This window comes from Artemia franciscana, chromosome 8, assembly GCF_032884065.1.
Source record: "Artemia franciscana chromosome 8, ASM3288406v1, whole genome shotgun sequence".
In the NCBI taxonomy this organism is placed as follows: Eukaryota; Metazoa; Arthropoda; class Branchiopoda; order Anostraca; family Artemiidae; genus Artemia; species Artemia franciscana.
This window is the reverse complement of record NC_088870.1, coordinates 49711043-49723853: the sequence shown is the minus strand read 5'-3', so window position 1 is coordinate 49723853 and position 12811 is coordinate 49711043. Positions and strand designations below refer to the sequence as shown.

The following is a 12811-nucleotide window of genomic DNA, read 5'->3' as shown; positions in this document are numbered from 1 at the left end:
AACAAAATTTGACCAGCTTCTAAGATAGAGGGTAAATATTTATTTACCTTGTAATAACTTGATTTTCACCAATGAAATTGTCGACTTTTGGGAAGATATTAATGTAAAAAAAAGACAAAACATAACAAAGGCATAACAAAACGACAGCTAGAGTAAAATTAAAATGAGGAAAAATATATCAGCACAGGCTAAGAAACTAATTTAGAAACAATTTCGCACAACTACACCTTATAAAGAATACATCTAGACAGAGGGAGCCCATTTATTATTTTTTTTTTCTCATTAGTAAACCTTTTTCAATTTTTTCGATGGGTATTTTTCAAAGGGAAAAACACCGACCAAGTTATCAACGCTTCCACAGCGAAGCCACAGCTTCATCATCCACAGTCAACGTATTTCACAGATATATCGACAGGACCACAAGTCAAATATAACTAGCCACGAAGAACACAGTGAGAAAAAAATATAGATGAGTCGTAGGTAACCTTTTAATGTATATTTTACATACACTAGCCTAAAGGAGTGTTTTATTAGTGGTTTTGAGGAAAAAAGTTAATTGAATTTAAATGAATCATTCTTGAATTAAATGAATCCATATGATAATGATGTTCAAGAATTCCAATTTGGAAAATTGTGTTTCAACTACTGTAATTGTTTAATTGCCATTATAAGATTTGAGTTTAGTTATATCGTTCATTCACACTACGCTGTGAAACCTTTTACAAAAGCATAATTTAAAACTTTAAATTTAATTACGTAATCTTATAAAGCCAAGTTTGTAGGTAACATAGGCAGTGTTAGGTAGACTCGAGCTTTGCTTACAGATTACCGATTTAAGTTACGTACGTTACGTAACAGGTCCGAATAAAATAAAGCGAAAGCGGCACAATAGTAAATTGCATTGATGGCTGGGGTGTTGATATCCTGATAGACGAAAATACTACATTTGAGCGCAATTTCGACCTTATTAAATAAAAATAAAAAATCTTTAAACCTAGACATACTTCGACAGTTGAAGCACATTTTTCTATAAAGATAATAAAATCCCTATATAATATACTGGCTAAATCTTACGTCTTCTATTGTTTAATAGTTTGGATTGTAAGCTTCGCAAGTTGTCTGTGTTTAACGCGGAAAATTCCGAGGTAAAAAAAAGAGTGCATTTCACACGAAAGTGTCCAAGTTGGCAACCCTGATCACAACCTCCCTTAAGTACATAGTTCCTTTGGTAGTATTATTATTCACTTAAATGAGATGATCCTAGTTCATGATGATCTAACCTTTTTTCAGTTTCGTTTAAAATTGTATTGTAATATTGTCAGAAATTTTTGTGGTAAGGATTAATTGTTTGTCAGTATAATTACCATTACTCAAAAATACTAAGAGAATAGAAAATTTAGCAAAATTACTAAAATAGTTAAAGTAATTACCACAATACAACTCATTAAGAAGTTCCAATAGACGAAAGTTCCATCGAAACTTGACATCCACAATAGAATATCAGGTACCTTAACAGTAAGCGAAATATGTCAACTAGAAAAAAGATAAAAGATTAGAAAGCAAATACCATGAAAATCAGAAACGCCAACTGTTATGACCAATAAAATTATGGCATTTGTCATAATTATTGCTTCGGATAGGGGCGGTGGGGGGGACGGGGCTTGATTGGTACAGCAGTGGAAGGTAGACATCCATAATAGAATATCAAGAGGAAGCGAAATAGGCGAACTAAGAAAAGTAATAAAACCTTATAAAGCAAATACCATGAATACTAGAAATAATAATTGTAATAGCAAAAAAAAGTTATCCTACTCCAGTTAGAGGGAAAAACTTCCCTGCAAACTGTCAGTAGTTTTTTTTTTTTTTTTTTTTTAGAATTAATATATTTTTCTGTTGGTTTTCTTAAGTGAGCTATACTGTTTTTACAGAATCAATAAGTCAAAATTAAAACAAGTAAATAAGCCTCCAGGAAGCCATTTGACAAGTCTACTGTTACAATTTTTAGATTTTAGTGCGGTAACACTTATCATAGCATGTTCGAAGGAAACTCTTGATAGATAAGGATACCAACAATACGTTGACTATTGAACACAAAATAGTCTTTCAGAGGCATTTCAGAACATTTTTTTTTTCTACCAGTTGATCGATCTGTGTCCTTTGATCGATCTCGAATTGTGTCCTTTGTTTATTCTTATAAAGTTCAGCAATATAATTTAGCTGAAATATACATCAGAACATATTCGCTTTTATGCTACAATACGTAAAATAAATTTACCAGCAACATGAATTATAACTATACGAACTGAATATAGAGCGTATAAGGGAGGGGGGGGAGGGGGGTCAGTGATGTTTTATCTTCTTAATTTTTTATTTTTCACAAAGAGTCAGAACAAAATTAGGTATGCCACAAAATCTGTTTATTTAGAAACATCAGAGAATGCTTTTGCAGCACAAAAAAGACACAAATACATAAAATAATAATGTTTGAAAAAAAATGCTTTTGTTTGTACACACAAATCTTGACTATGAGGCATTGAAGTGAATGAGATCTTAGCAAACATAAGAGTTAGCCCCTCCTCAAATTAAAAACATCACCAACACATTGGCGTCAACCCACAAAAATGTACGGGGTGGGGGGTCAAAAATGTTTTCCAATTATTTTTTTTTTCAACAAAAGTGCCAAAAAAACATTTTCCATTGAAAATACACCGGAATTTTTTTCTAATATAGACAGAAAGGGGAGGGGGAATGTTTTTCGCGCGTTTTATAGATCTTTAACTTCACGAGTTTTTATCGTTTGACTATTTATTGATTACAATTTTATGATTTGGTACTGAAAATAATGTGCGAGTTCGTCCCCTTTGGGTTCGTGATAGCCGCTTTGTTGAAATAAATCTTATCTTATTATTATTATCTTTAAGTCTATTTTATCTTATCTATTAGCCTTGGCTTTGCAGCTCAAATATCGTAGATCTATTCCATGAATAGATATGCAAAATGGAAGAATGAGGCAATCTGGGGGGAGGCAAATGAACACCCATACCCACCGTACATAATGACCTGGAAACTAGATTCATATTGTGTTAATGCCTCGAAAAATTACAGAACCACGGTTTTACCTTAAACCAATAAATCAATTTCAAAACATTACTTTTTTAATGACATTGCAATCATACATAAATTGGGTAATGGGGGTAGTGGAGCTTCATATCTTGGTTAGTATATTGCACATTTGATAGACTTTAAATCCTTCAATCGGTCTTGTTTTTACAGCTGAAACCACATTTGCCATAAATCTATTTTATAGGCCGATTTACAAGGCCGATTTAAATCCTTCAATTGGACTTCTTTTTACAGCTGAAACCATATTTACCATAAATCCTTTTTATAGGCCGATTTAAATCCTTCAATCGGCCTTGTTTTTACAACTGAAACCACATTTACCATAAATCCTTTTTATAGGCCGATTTAAATCCTTCAGTCGGCCTTGTTTTTACAGCTGAAACCACCTTTACCATACAGATATGTAAAATGAAAAATAAAAAGGACGACTTACAATCGAAGAGTATCCTTTTTGCAAATATATTTCCAATCTTCAGTCCAAAGAAAAAATAGAAATTCGAGACCATTGATACGGCGAATAAAGGCACTGACAATAAAACCACAAATCTTCGGCGATGAGAATAGCCCAAGTTCATCTAAAAAGAAATTTATTAAAATAGTAAAAATAATATATATATATATATATATATATATATATATATATATATATATATATATATATATATATATATATATACGAGGTATGTTTTTTAATTAAGGTCCATTTGAACATAAGCACAGAACTAAAGATTATTTAACAAAAAAGTAAATTTATTTTCAGAAAGCGCATACCTTACTCTGTTTTTCGACATTGTTACCAAATTTTTTGAAACACTTATCATACCTCTCCACTAATTTTAAAGTAAAGTCTTTATAAGAACTTTCCGCCGGCTTCAATAACCAAGAGTTCAATGCTGTTTTTACGTCGTCGTTATTTTTTTTAACGATTGCCACTGAGGAAGCAACCGGTTGAACTGGAGACAAAACATGGGTTTCACATATCACGCCCAAACCGAGGCAATAGATGGAATGGTAACACACACACTCCCTTGACAATTTGAAGGCCGAACATCCTCTCTCCCAGTGCAAAACCATGACGTCGGTGTTTGGGATTAGGCATGGTGTTTTTTTGGTCGGCTTCGTTCAATGGAGGAACTACTATTAATGCAGAAAACCATACTGCCTAACCCTCAGAAAGCTCAACAGAGTGATTTAAAAAAAAAAAAAAAAAAAAAAAAAAAAAAAAAAAAAAAAAAAAAAAAAAAAAAAAAAAAAGACATGCTGACAAAGGAAATTGTCCTTCTTCATGACAGTGCAAGACCTCACACTGCTGGTCCGACCCATAATTTGTTGGACAGTTTTGGCTTGGAAGTTTTAGATCACCGACCATACAGTCCTAATCTGGAGTGGAGCGATTACCATCCGTTTCTCAACCTCAAGCAACATGTCAGTGGCAAATGTTACAATAATGATGACGATGTAAAAACGGATGTGAATTCCTGGTTAGCGGAACCGGCGGCAAGTTTTTATACAAATGTTACTTTTAGAAATTAGTTGAGAGGTATGAAAAGTGTTACAAAAACTTGGTAACTATGCTGTTAAATAGAGTAAAGTATGTGCTTTTTTGCAAATAAACTTACTTTTTTAACTAAACATTTGTTGTGTACTTATGATCAAACAGACCTTAATTAAACATGACCTAAGAGCTCATATGGCACTTGTGACGAGGCCGGACGAGCCAAGAGCTCATATGGTATGAGCTATAGCAAAATTCTAAGAATCAATAGATTGATTTAAAAGGAAAATAGGAGGCTTAGTGCCGGTCGGGATTTAAAATAAGAGCTCTGAGTCACGAGGTCCTTCTAAATATCAAAATTCATTAAGATCCGATCACCCATTCGTTAGTTATAAATACCTCATTTTTTCTACTTTTTCCTCACCCTTCAGCCCCCCAGGTGGTCTAATCGGAGAAAATGACTTTATCAAGTCAATTTGTGCAGCTCTACCAATTTCCATCGTCCTAGCACGTCCAGAAGCACCAAATTCGCCAAAGCACTGAACCCCACCCCCTAACTCTCCCAAAGAGAGTGGATTCAGTAGGGTTACGTCAATCACGTATCTACGACATTTGCTAATTCTACCCACCAAGTTTCATCCGAATTCTCTACTCTAAGCGTTTTCAAAGATTTCCGGTTTTCCCCCTCCAGCTCCCCCCAATGTCAACAGATCTGGTCGTGATTTGAAATAAGAGCTCTGACACACGAGTTCCTTCTAAATATCAAATTTCATGAAGTTTTTTTTAATTTTTCCAAATCAACACCCCCCAGCTTCTCCAAAGTGAACAGATCCGTTCCAATTATGTCAATCACGTATCTATAACTTGTGCGTATTCTTTCCATCAAGTTTCATCCCGATCTATCCACTCTAAGCGTTTTCCAAGATTTCTGTTTCCCCTATCCAACCCCCTATGTCCCCGGATCCGATTCGAATTGAAAATGGAGCATCTGAGACATAAGATCCTTCTATATATCAAGTTTCATTAAGATCTGATCACCCATTCGTAAGATAAAGATACCTCAATTTTCACGTTTTCCAAGAATTCCGGTTTCCCCATCCAACTCTTCCCAATGTCACCGGATCTGGTCGGGATTTAAAATAAGAGCTTTAAAGCACAAGATCCTTCTAAATACAAAATTTCATTAAGATCTGATCACCCATTCGTAAGTTACAAATACCTTCTAATTTTTCCGAATTACTCCCCCCCAACTCCACCAAAGAGGGAGGATCCATTCCGGTTATTTCAGTCACGCATCATGGACATGTTTTTATTCCTCCCACCAAGTCTCATCCTAATCTCTCCGCTTTAAGTGTTTTCCAAGATTCCCCCCCCCCCCAATGACGCGGGATCCGGTCGAGATTTAAAATGAGAGATCTGAGTTACGAGGTCCTTCTAAATATGAAATTTATTAAGATAAGATCACTCCTTCGTAAGTAAAAATACCTAATTTTTTCTAATTTAACCCCCCCCCCAACTCGAGCGGATCCGTTCCGGTTATCTCAATCACGTATCTGGGACTTCTGCTTATTTTTCCCACCAAGTTTCATCCCGTTCCCTCCACTCTAAGCGTTTTCCAAGATTTTAGGTCCCCCCCAACTCCCCCATATGTCATCGGATCCAGAGCGAATCCGTTCCAGTTAAGTCAGTCAAGTATCTTGGACTTGTTTTTATTCTTCCCACCAAGTTTCATCCTGATCTCTCCGCTTTAAGTATTTTCCAAGATTTCTGGTTCCCCTTCCCCCTTAATGACTCTGGATCCGGTCGGGATTTAAAGTAGGAGATCTGAATTACGAGGTCCTTCTAAAGATGAAATTTCATTAAGATCCGATCACTCCTTCGTAAGTTAAAAATACCTCATTTTTTAAAAATTTTCAGAATTAACCCCCTCCCCAACTCCCCCAAACAGAGCAGATCCGTTCCGGTAATGTCAATCACGTATGTAGGACTTCTGCTTATTTTTTTCCACCAATTTTCATCCCTATCCCTCCACTCTAAGCGTTTTCCAAGATTTTAAGTTCCCCCTCCAACTCCCCCCAATGTCACCGGATCTGGTCGGGATTTAAAATAAGATCTCTGAGACACGATATCCTTCCAAACATTAAATTTCATTAAGATCCCATCACCCGTTCGTAAGTTAGAAATACTTCATTTTTTTCTATTTTTCCGAATTAACCGGCCCCCCACTCCCCACCCCCCAGATGGTCAAATCAGGAAAACGACTATTTCTAATTTAATCTGGTCCGGTTCCTCATACGCCTGCCTAATTTCATCGTCCTAACTTACCTGGAAGTGCATAAAGTAACAAAACCGGGACCGACAGAATTTTATAAGAGTGAACATAAAAACCAAAAAGTTTATTACAAAAGAGAAGACTTAATTTTCCATGATTTACAAAAAAAGGAATTGTAGGCAGTAATACCTCGTCCTCCCCCCATATTTCTTTGAAGTCATGTCTAGAAAGCTGGAAAATTAGGAAGTTGGGTAAAATTTGAAAATAAAAATCAAAGCTTAAAAATAGATTTATGGGGCGGGGGGGGGGGTTAAGATATCAATACTATCACCCTCCCCCCCAAAGAAATGAAAATCCAAAGTGCTACCCAGTAGCTGAGGTATCGCCATTCAATATTTTGTAACTGTTCGTATTGATGTATAAAGATATGCAATAACCGATAACTTTACATGGGCTATGTTTGTTTAGTATCAAGTGCCCCCTCCCCATGCGTGTTATTATTGTCTTTGGAAATGGGGGGTTACATAAACAGCACATTGAGATTTTAAAACGACACAATCTCTTTTGTCATTTGAAAGGGGCAAATGGAAATTTAATTTTCGTTTCATTGAGCCCTCTGCCGATATTCTACGATAATAGGGTCGACGTGCTTGCCTCTGAAAAAAGGCCCACATCTTCAACGCTCAAGGAGAAAAATAAGGAATTTTCTTATTTCTGTAAAGTATTGTTTCACAGTGTATTGCATTGATTCACAGTGCCAGGATTCTAAACTTTCCTCATTATTTGCGGCTTTTTGAGGGGTTTTCTCCATTTTCTTTGCGCTTTGCACATTTACTTTCAATGGAATTAAGCACATTTTAATTGCGTTATGACGAAAATACACAGACTAAAAATTTTGCAAATTCAGGACAGCATTCAAAGAATATTTTTTTTTGCATAATTCCGTGTTATTTAATTGTTCCTATGGACAAGGGCCATTCTTCACTTACCATTCTTTTCCATAAGCCTCTGATAAACCTTTCTAGCAATACAATTTTGGGGAAATTTAGTGTATAATTGTAATAACGTATACTTTCTTTCTCCCTTATGTTGCATAAACAATTAAAACTTATGTGCATTCATTTTGTTTTTATTCGGTGAATTCCGTTGCTTCGATTTTTCTTTTTACTTATCATTAAGTTTGCTTCTACAGTAAGCTTATATCTTGGCACTTTTTCAAATCAGAAAAGTAAATCTTTATGCCATTATTTTCACTTTAATCTAAATTGTGGGTTCAGGTACCGGGTTTTAACAGGTTCTCTGTGTTTAACCCAGCCAAACTTAAAAACGTTTTCATTTTACGATTTCCAAGCGTGTTGGATACAGAATCTTCAAAATTGCAACACACCAGAACAACATGGTTGAACAAAGGGTTCAGAAAAAACCCAAACCCGTATTGAACACGATGCTCGAAACAATTATTTGCACTACTTGTGTCAAACTCCTTGTTAGATGCAATGGCTTGAAAACACAGCTCTGTTTTACACTGAAAGGAAATTATTTACCATATGGCACATTAAGATTAGCATAAAATGGGTTATACTTAAATGCTAAATTAAAAAAAAATTAAAATAATCAACAGTATTTATTTAAATAGAACCAATCATTACATGTGTCGTTTAAACTATATTCAAAATCAAACTTATATGAAGCGTCAGGATAAGAGTACGTAGCAGACTGGAAGTCAATAATTCATGCCTGAGTAGTAAATATCTGACATAATCTAATTGCGAATATGTCCATATAATTTTTTATTATTTGATAGAAATAAGTTAAAAATTATATACCCCTCCCCCTACGCGCCATATCAAGTCCAGCTCAAAAGAAACAAAACCATGATACAGGCTGTTGTGAAACTGGCAGCTATTACAAAAAATTTAGAATGCATACGTACTTACCCGTCTTGGTTTAGGACTTTATTTGGACCTATTTGGTTCAAGTTCTAGTTCTATTTATTTTCATAAAATAATAATAACAAAAACAATATCCCGAAGGGCTCAATGGCCCGTTATTTGGGAAACGACAAACAATAAACAAAGAATCATAAAACTTGTCATAAACATACTAACCAACATCTAAATATAAATATGTAAGGAAAAGAAATCAACTCACCGGCAGTCCCCACGAAACAGCGACCCTCACATCCCCCGACAATAAAACACAAATTAAAATTCTCGCGTCATCGAGGATACAACACCAACAACACAACAACCCAAAAAATAAAAAATAAATAAACCATAAGACACATGTAATTAGAAGCCTTTTCATCTGTCTCTTAAAGGAGCCAAGTGTTCGTGACTGCCGGATCTCAGCGGGAACCAAGTTCCAAGCCCGCCCCACAGTCACAGCAAGGCCGAAGTCTGAACGAACCGAGGGACTAGCTGGAATCATCACATCCTCCCGGTTACAAACCATATACAAATTTACTTCCCCTACTAGTTTAAGCAGCCCCGAAAAACAACATGGGAGATCTAAATACAAATATGTAAGGAAAAGAAATCAACTCACCGGCAGTCCCCATGAAACAGCGACCCTCACATCACCCGATAATAAAAAAATAATAATAAATAAACCATAAGAAACATTTAATAAGAAGCCTTTAAAAAGAAACTTTTCATCTGTCTCATAAAGGAGCCAAGTGTTCGTGACTGCCGGATCTCAGCGGGACTAGCTGGAATCATCACATCCTCTCGGTTACGAACGATATACAAATTTACTTCCCCTACTAGTTTAAGCAGTCCCGAAAAACAACATGGGAGATCTCCCTGGAAGCATTGATATACCAACGAAGATAGAGATAAAACATAAATATCTTTAATTTTGAGGAGGTCAAGAGGAGTGTGTGTAGCCTACTGGAGAATTCTTGCCGCTTTCTCATAAAGATTGTGAATAGGAACAAGTACCGAGGGAAATGTGGACATCCACACAGACGAACAGTAACATATATAAGGGTAAATCGGAGAAAAGTATAAAAGACGAAGGATAGGGAAAGGAAATAAACGCTTTAATTTTCGGATGATCCCAAGTCCACGGGATATTTTCACTCTTATTATTTGAACATGCCACTTAAATAATAAATTTTTATCCAAAAGAACTCTCAGGAATCGCACACATCGATCCGGGGGACGACTTGTAGAGCCTCTTGGTGTATGAAGCTCAGTAATTGTGGGGCAGCTCACACCTTTACGAGAAAAAATAAGAAGGTACGACTTTTTTACATTTAAAGTTAGTTGATTTATGTCAAACCAAAAGAGTATTTTCTCAGTCATTGCTTGAAGCTTTAGAATAAGGGATGATTCATTCGGATCTGCAGCACATAAAGTAGTGTCATCTGCAAATGCTATTAATTCTTCTTGACTATCAGGGTTGTTAAAATGTTACTCTATGAAACCTTGAAAACACAAGATTTAGGACTTCACAGCAGAGTTTTTGGACTACAGAGCCATCATTTAGGACTACAGATTTAATAAATTATTTACCTCAAATTCCTTGTATGAATTTGTTTTTCCTATTTTTCTTGCGATCATTTCGACTATTATTCCAAGACAATTCAAGATGGACCAGACTAAAACGAAATCATAAGGCCCATGCCACAAGAACACATAACCAAACGACAAAACGGATCCGGCTATCTTCATGAAATTTGACGGATTCAGCTTAACAATGGGAACATAAATATACCTAAAACAAAAAAGAAATTTATAAATTGAAAAACTCCGAGTTAACTCTACAGAATTATAGTAGACAATGGTAACAACCTTCTCGTGGTGTCTCTGAGAGGTGTCTTGTGTTGCCCTGAGTAGGCATAAAGAGGGGTCTACCGCAACCAGTTTCATTCACCCTCCAGTCACTGGCCATCCTGCACAATGTCTAACCATAAAGGTAAGGTATTTTGTGGAACAAACTACCAACATTAGAACACTGAAGCCAGTTACACCCGCAAATATCAGGGGGGAGAGGTCAATCTTAAAGGATACAAGAAGTGTCAACTGCAGTGTAATAAAGGTGCCTTGAGCAATCCAGGTTGAAAGAAAGAAGTCTGTTGCTAGTACAGATCTGGAAAATCAAGAACCACTCGTTCCTGATAGTTGGTGAACAATCGGTGACTTTTCCTCTCTTATGGGGAGTATATGTTGCCTGCTCAAGCCGGTCTGAAGCTGGCGGGTAGCGTTCTCGGGATGGGAGGGGGGGTAACCATTAGTGAATACTTACAAAAGAAAAAAAAAGATACACAAGTCCTACTTCTAAATACCATATCAAAGGGGTCATCATTTGTCCAGCATATATAGGTACTACATATATATATTTTTTAGGAGTGGTATAGTGGCCAAAAGGGTGGCGAGTCTTCGTATCTGAGTCTTGACACAGTTTTATGAGTCCACCTATAGTAATAACTATAGTAGTACTCAAAAGGCTAGCACGCGTTTTCTTTTTTAAAATATAGAAATTGAAGCACTACTTAACTAATAGCATCATATCCATTTTAGGTAGAAATTGGTTATAGTTATTGCTATTTTTCGAATTTTTTTACATTTCCTTAATCATCTTTTTTTAATAGGTGACAAAAATAACTATTGTAATTACGCCTATAATTACTATCCCCACACTTGGATAGAAAGGAGGTGGAAATAGCAGGTGATATTTGTCCAAAACACCCCCCACTCTTATTAAATTACTCCGAATAAAATATTTGTGCATTTTAGTACATTTCGATTCTTTCTTACTTCAGTTGTTGTTATACCATGCTCAAAAGATATTTCGCATCTTTCTGTTATGGACCAATAATTTTTCTAAAATTAGGTGATTAGGCAAACCGAACAAAATTTTAGCGATAAAACCTATGATCATTATAGATCAACACTTCATAGCTAGATCCTTATAAATCCCAACTGACTGGATTTTATTGTGGATTTTGGGAGCTTTTTTATTCTCCAGTATATTTGTACATGGTAAAATCACATAATTTGTTCAACAGATATATCCAATCCGTTTTCAAAGCCTATTCTGCCGCTTAAAATCCCGAAAAAGAGACTTTTACTAGGGAGACCACAAAACTTTCGTGCATTTTTGAAAACATAAAGACAAAAGAAACACTTACTTCACCAAAATACTGTGCAGACCTCTGTCAAAATATCTCCACATATGGGAGTAAAGGTGGACACGGCCTATACAAATTGGCGGTGGCGGGGCATTAACGCCATCTATTCTTGCAATTTCACCGCAGAGTCCATAGAAGAAGACATACTTCATCTGGAAAAATTGTCCCATAGCATAGCCTATAAGATACGAGACAATTCATTTATAGCCCAACTTAGAAGTAATAGTGCAGTAGTCCCACATTCAAGTACGTTTGCAAAACTTTTTTCTGAGGGTGGGGGTTGCAATGAAGAAAAGCCGAATCTTCTTTCCCTTTTTTACTAAGGAATGCCGAGAATTTCCGGGAAATTTAGGATGCCACGAACCCCCCACTCCCCTTTTTATGTTGGGTCGCTAAACTAGTAAGTTCTACTTTGCTGGAGATAAAACGTATTTGCTTGTTACTAGAGAACACAAGCATTTATGCCTAGAGTTTTCAACTTTCTCTTGAAGTAAAGAAATTTGGCATGAATCTCGAATTGGCTGAACCAAATTTCTTTTTAATATCACTTGACAGGTACATCCAAGATTATCACCCAAAGATTGGCAGTGTACTATTTTTTTTCAAAATCTAAATCGTGGGACTTTTTATGAAAATATAAAAAAAGTAATAATCAGAATCTAGGGGGGAGGGGGAAAGGGGTTCAAAAGGCAGTTGTTTTTTTTACGAAAACGCCAATGGTTGACATACCTTTAGCATACTTGTATTTTTAATGGGATATTTTTCTTCAAGACCGGATATATTT

General features: G+C 35.8%; 1 protein-coding gene across 2 annotated transcripts in view; it reads right to left on the bottom strand.

The window, feature by feature from the left end:
- Positions 1-265: 265 nt before the first annotated feature.
- The window catches only part of LOC136030523 (protein-cysteine N-palmitoyltransferase Rasp-like), a 35081-nt gene continuing 22535 nt past the window's right edge, over positions 266-12811 (bottom strand). For both annotated transcript variants that reach the window (XM_065709552.1, XM_065709551.1), the window contains exons 7-10: positions 12028-12205; positions 10409-10610; positions 3557-3698; positions 266-1533 (exon numbers count right to left, since the gene is read on the bottom strand). In XM_065709552.1, coding sequence (XP_065565624.1) covers positions 1445-1533; positions 3557-3698; positions 10409-10610; positions 12028-12205 — 611 coding nt within the window. In that variant the 3' untranslated portion in view covers positions 266-1444. The remainder of the gene's footprint in view (positions 1534-3556; positions 3699-10408; positions 10611-12027; positions 12206-12811) is intronic.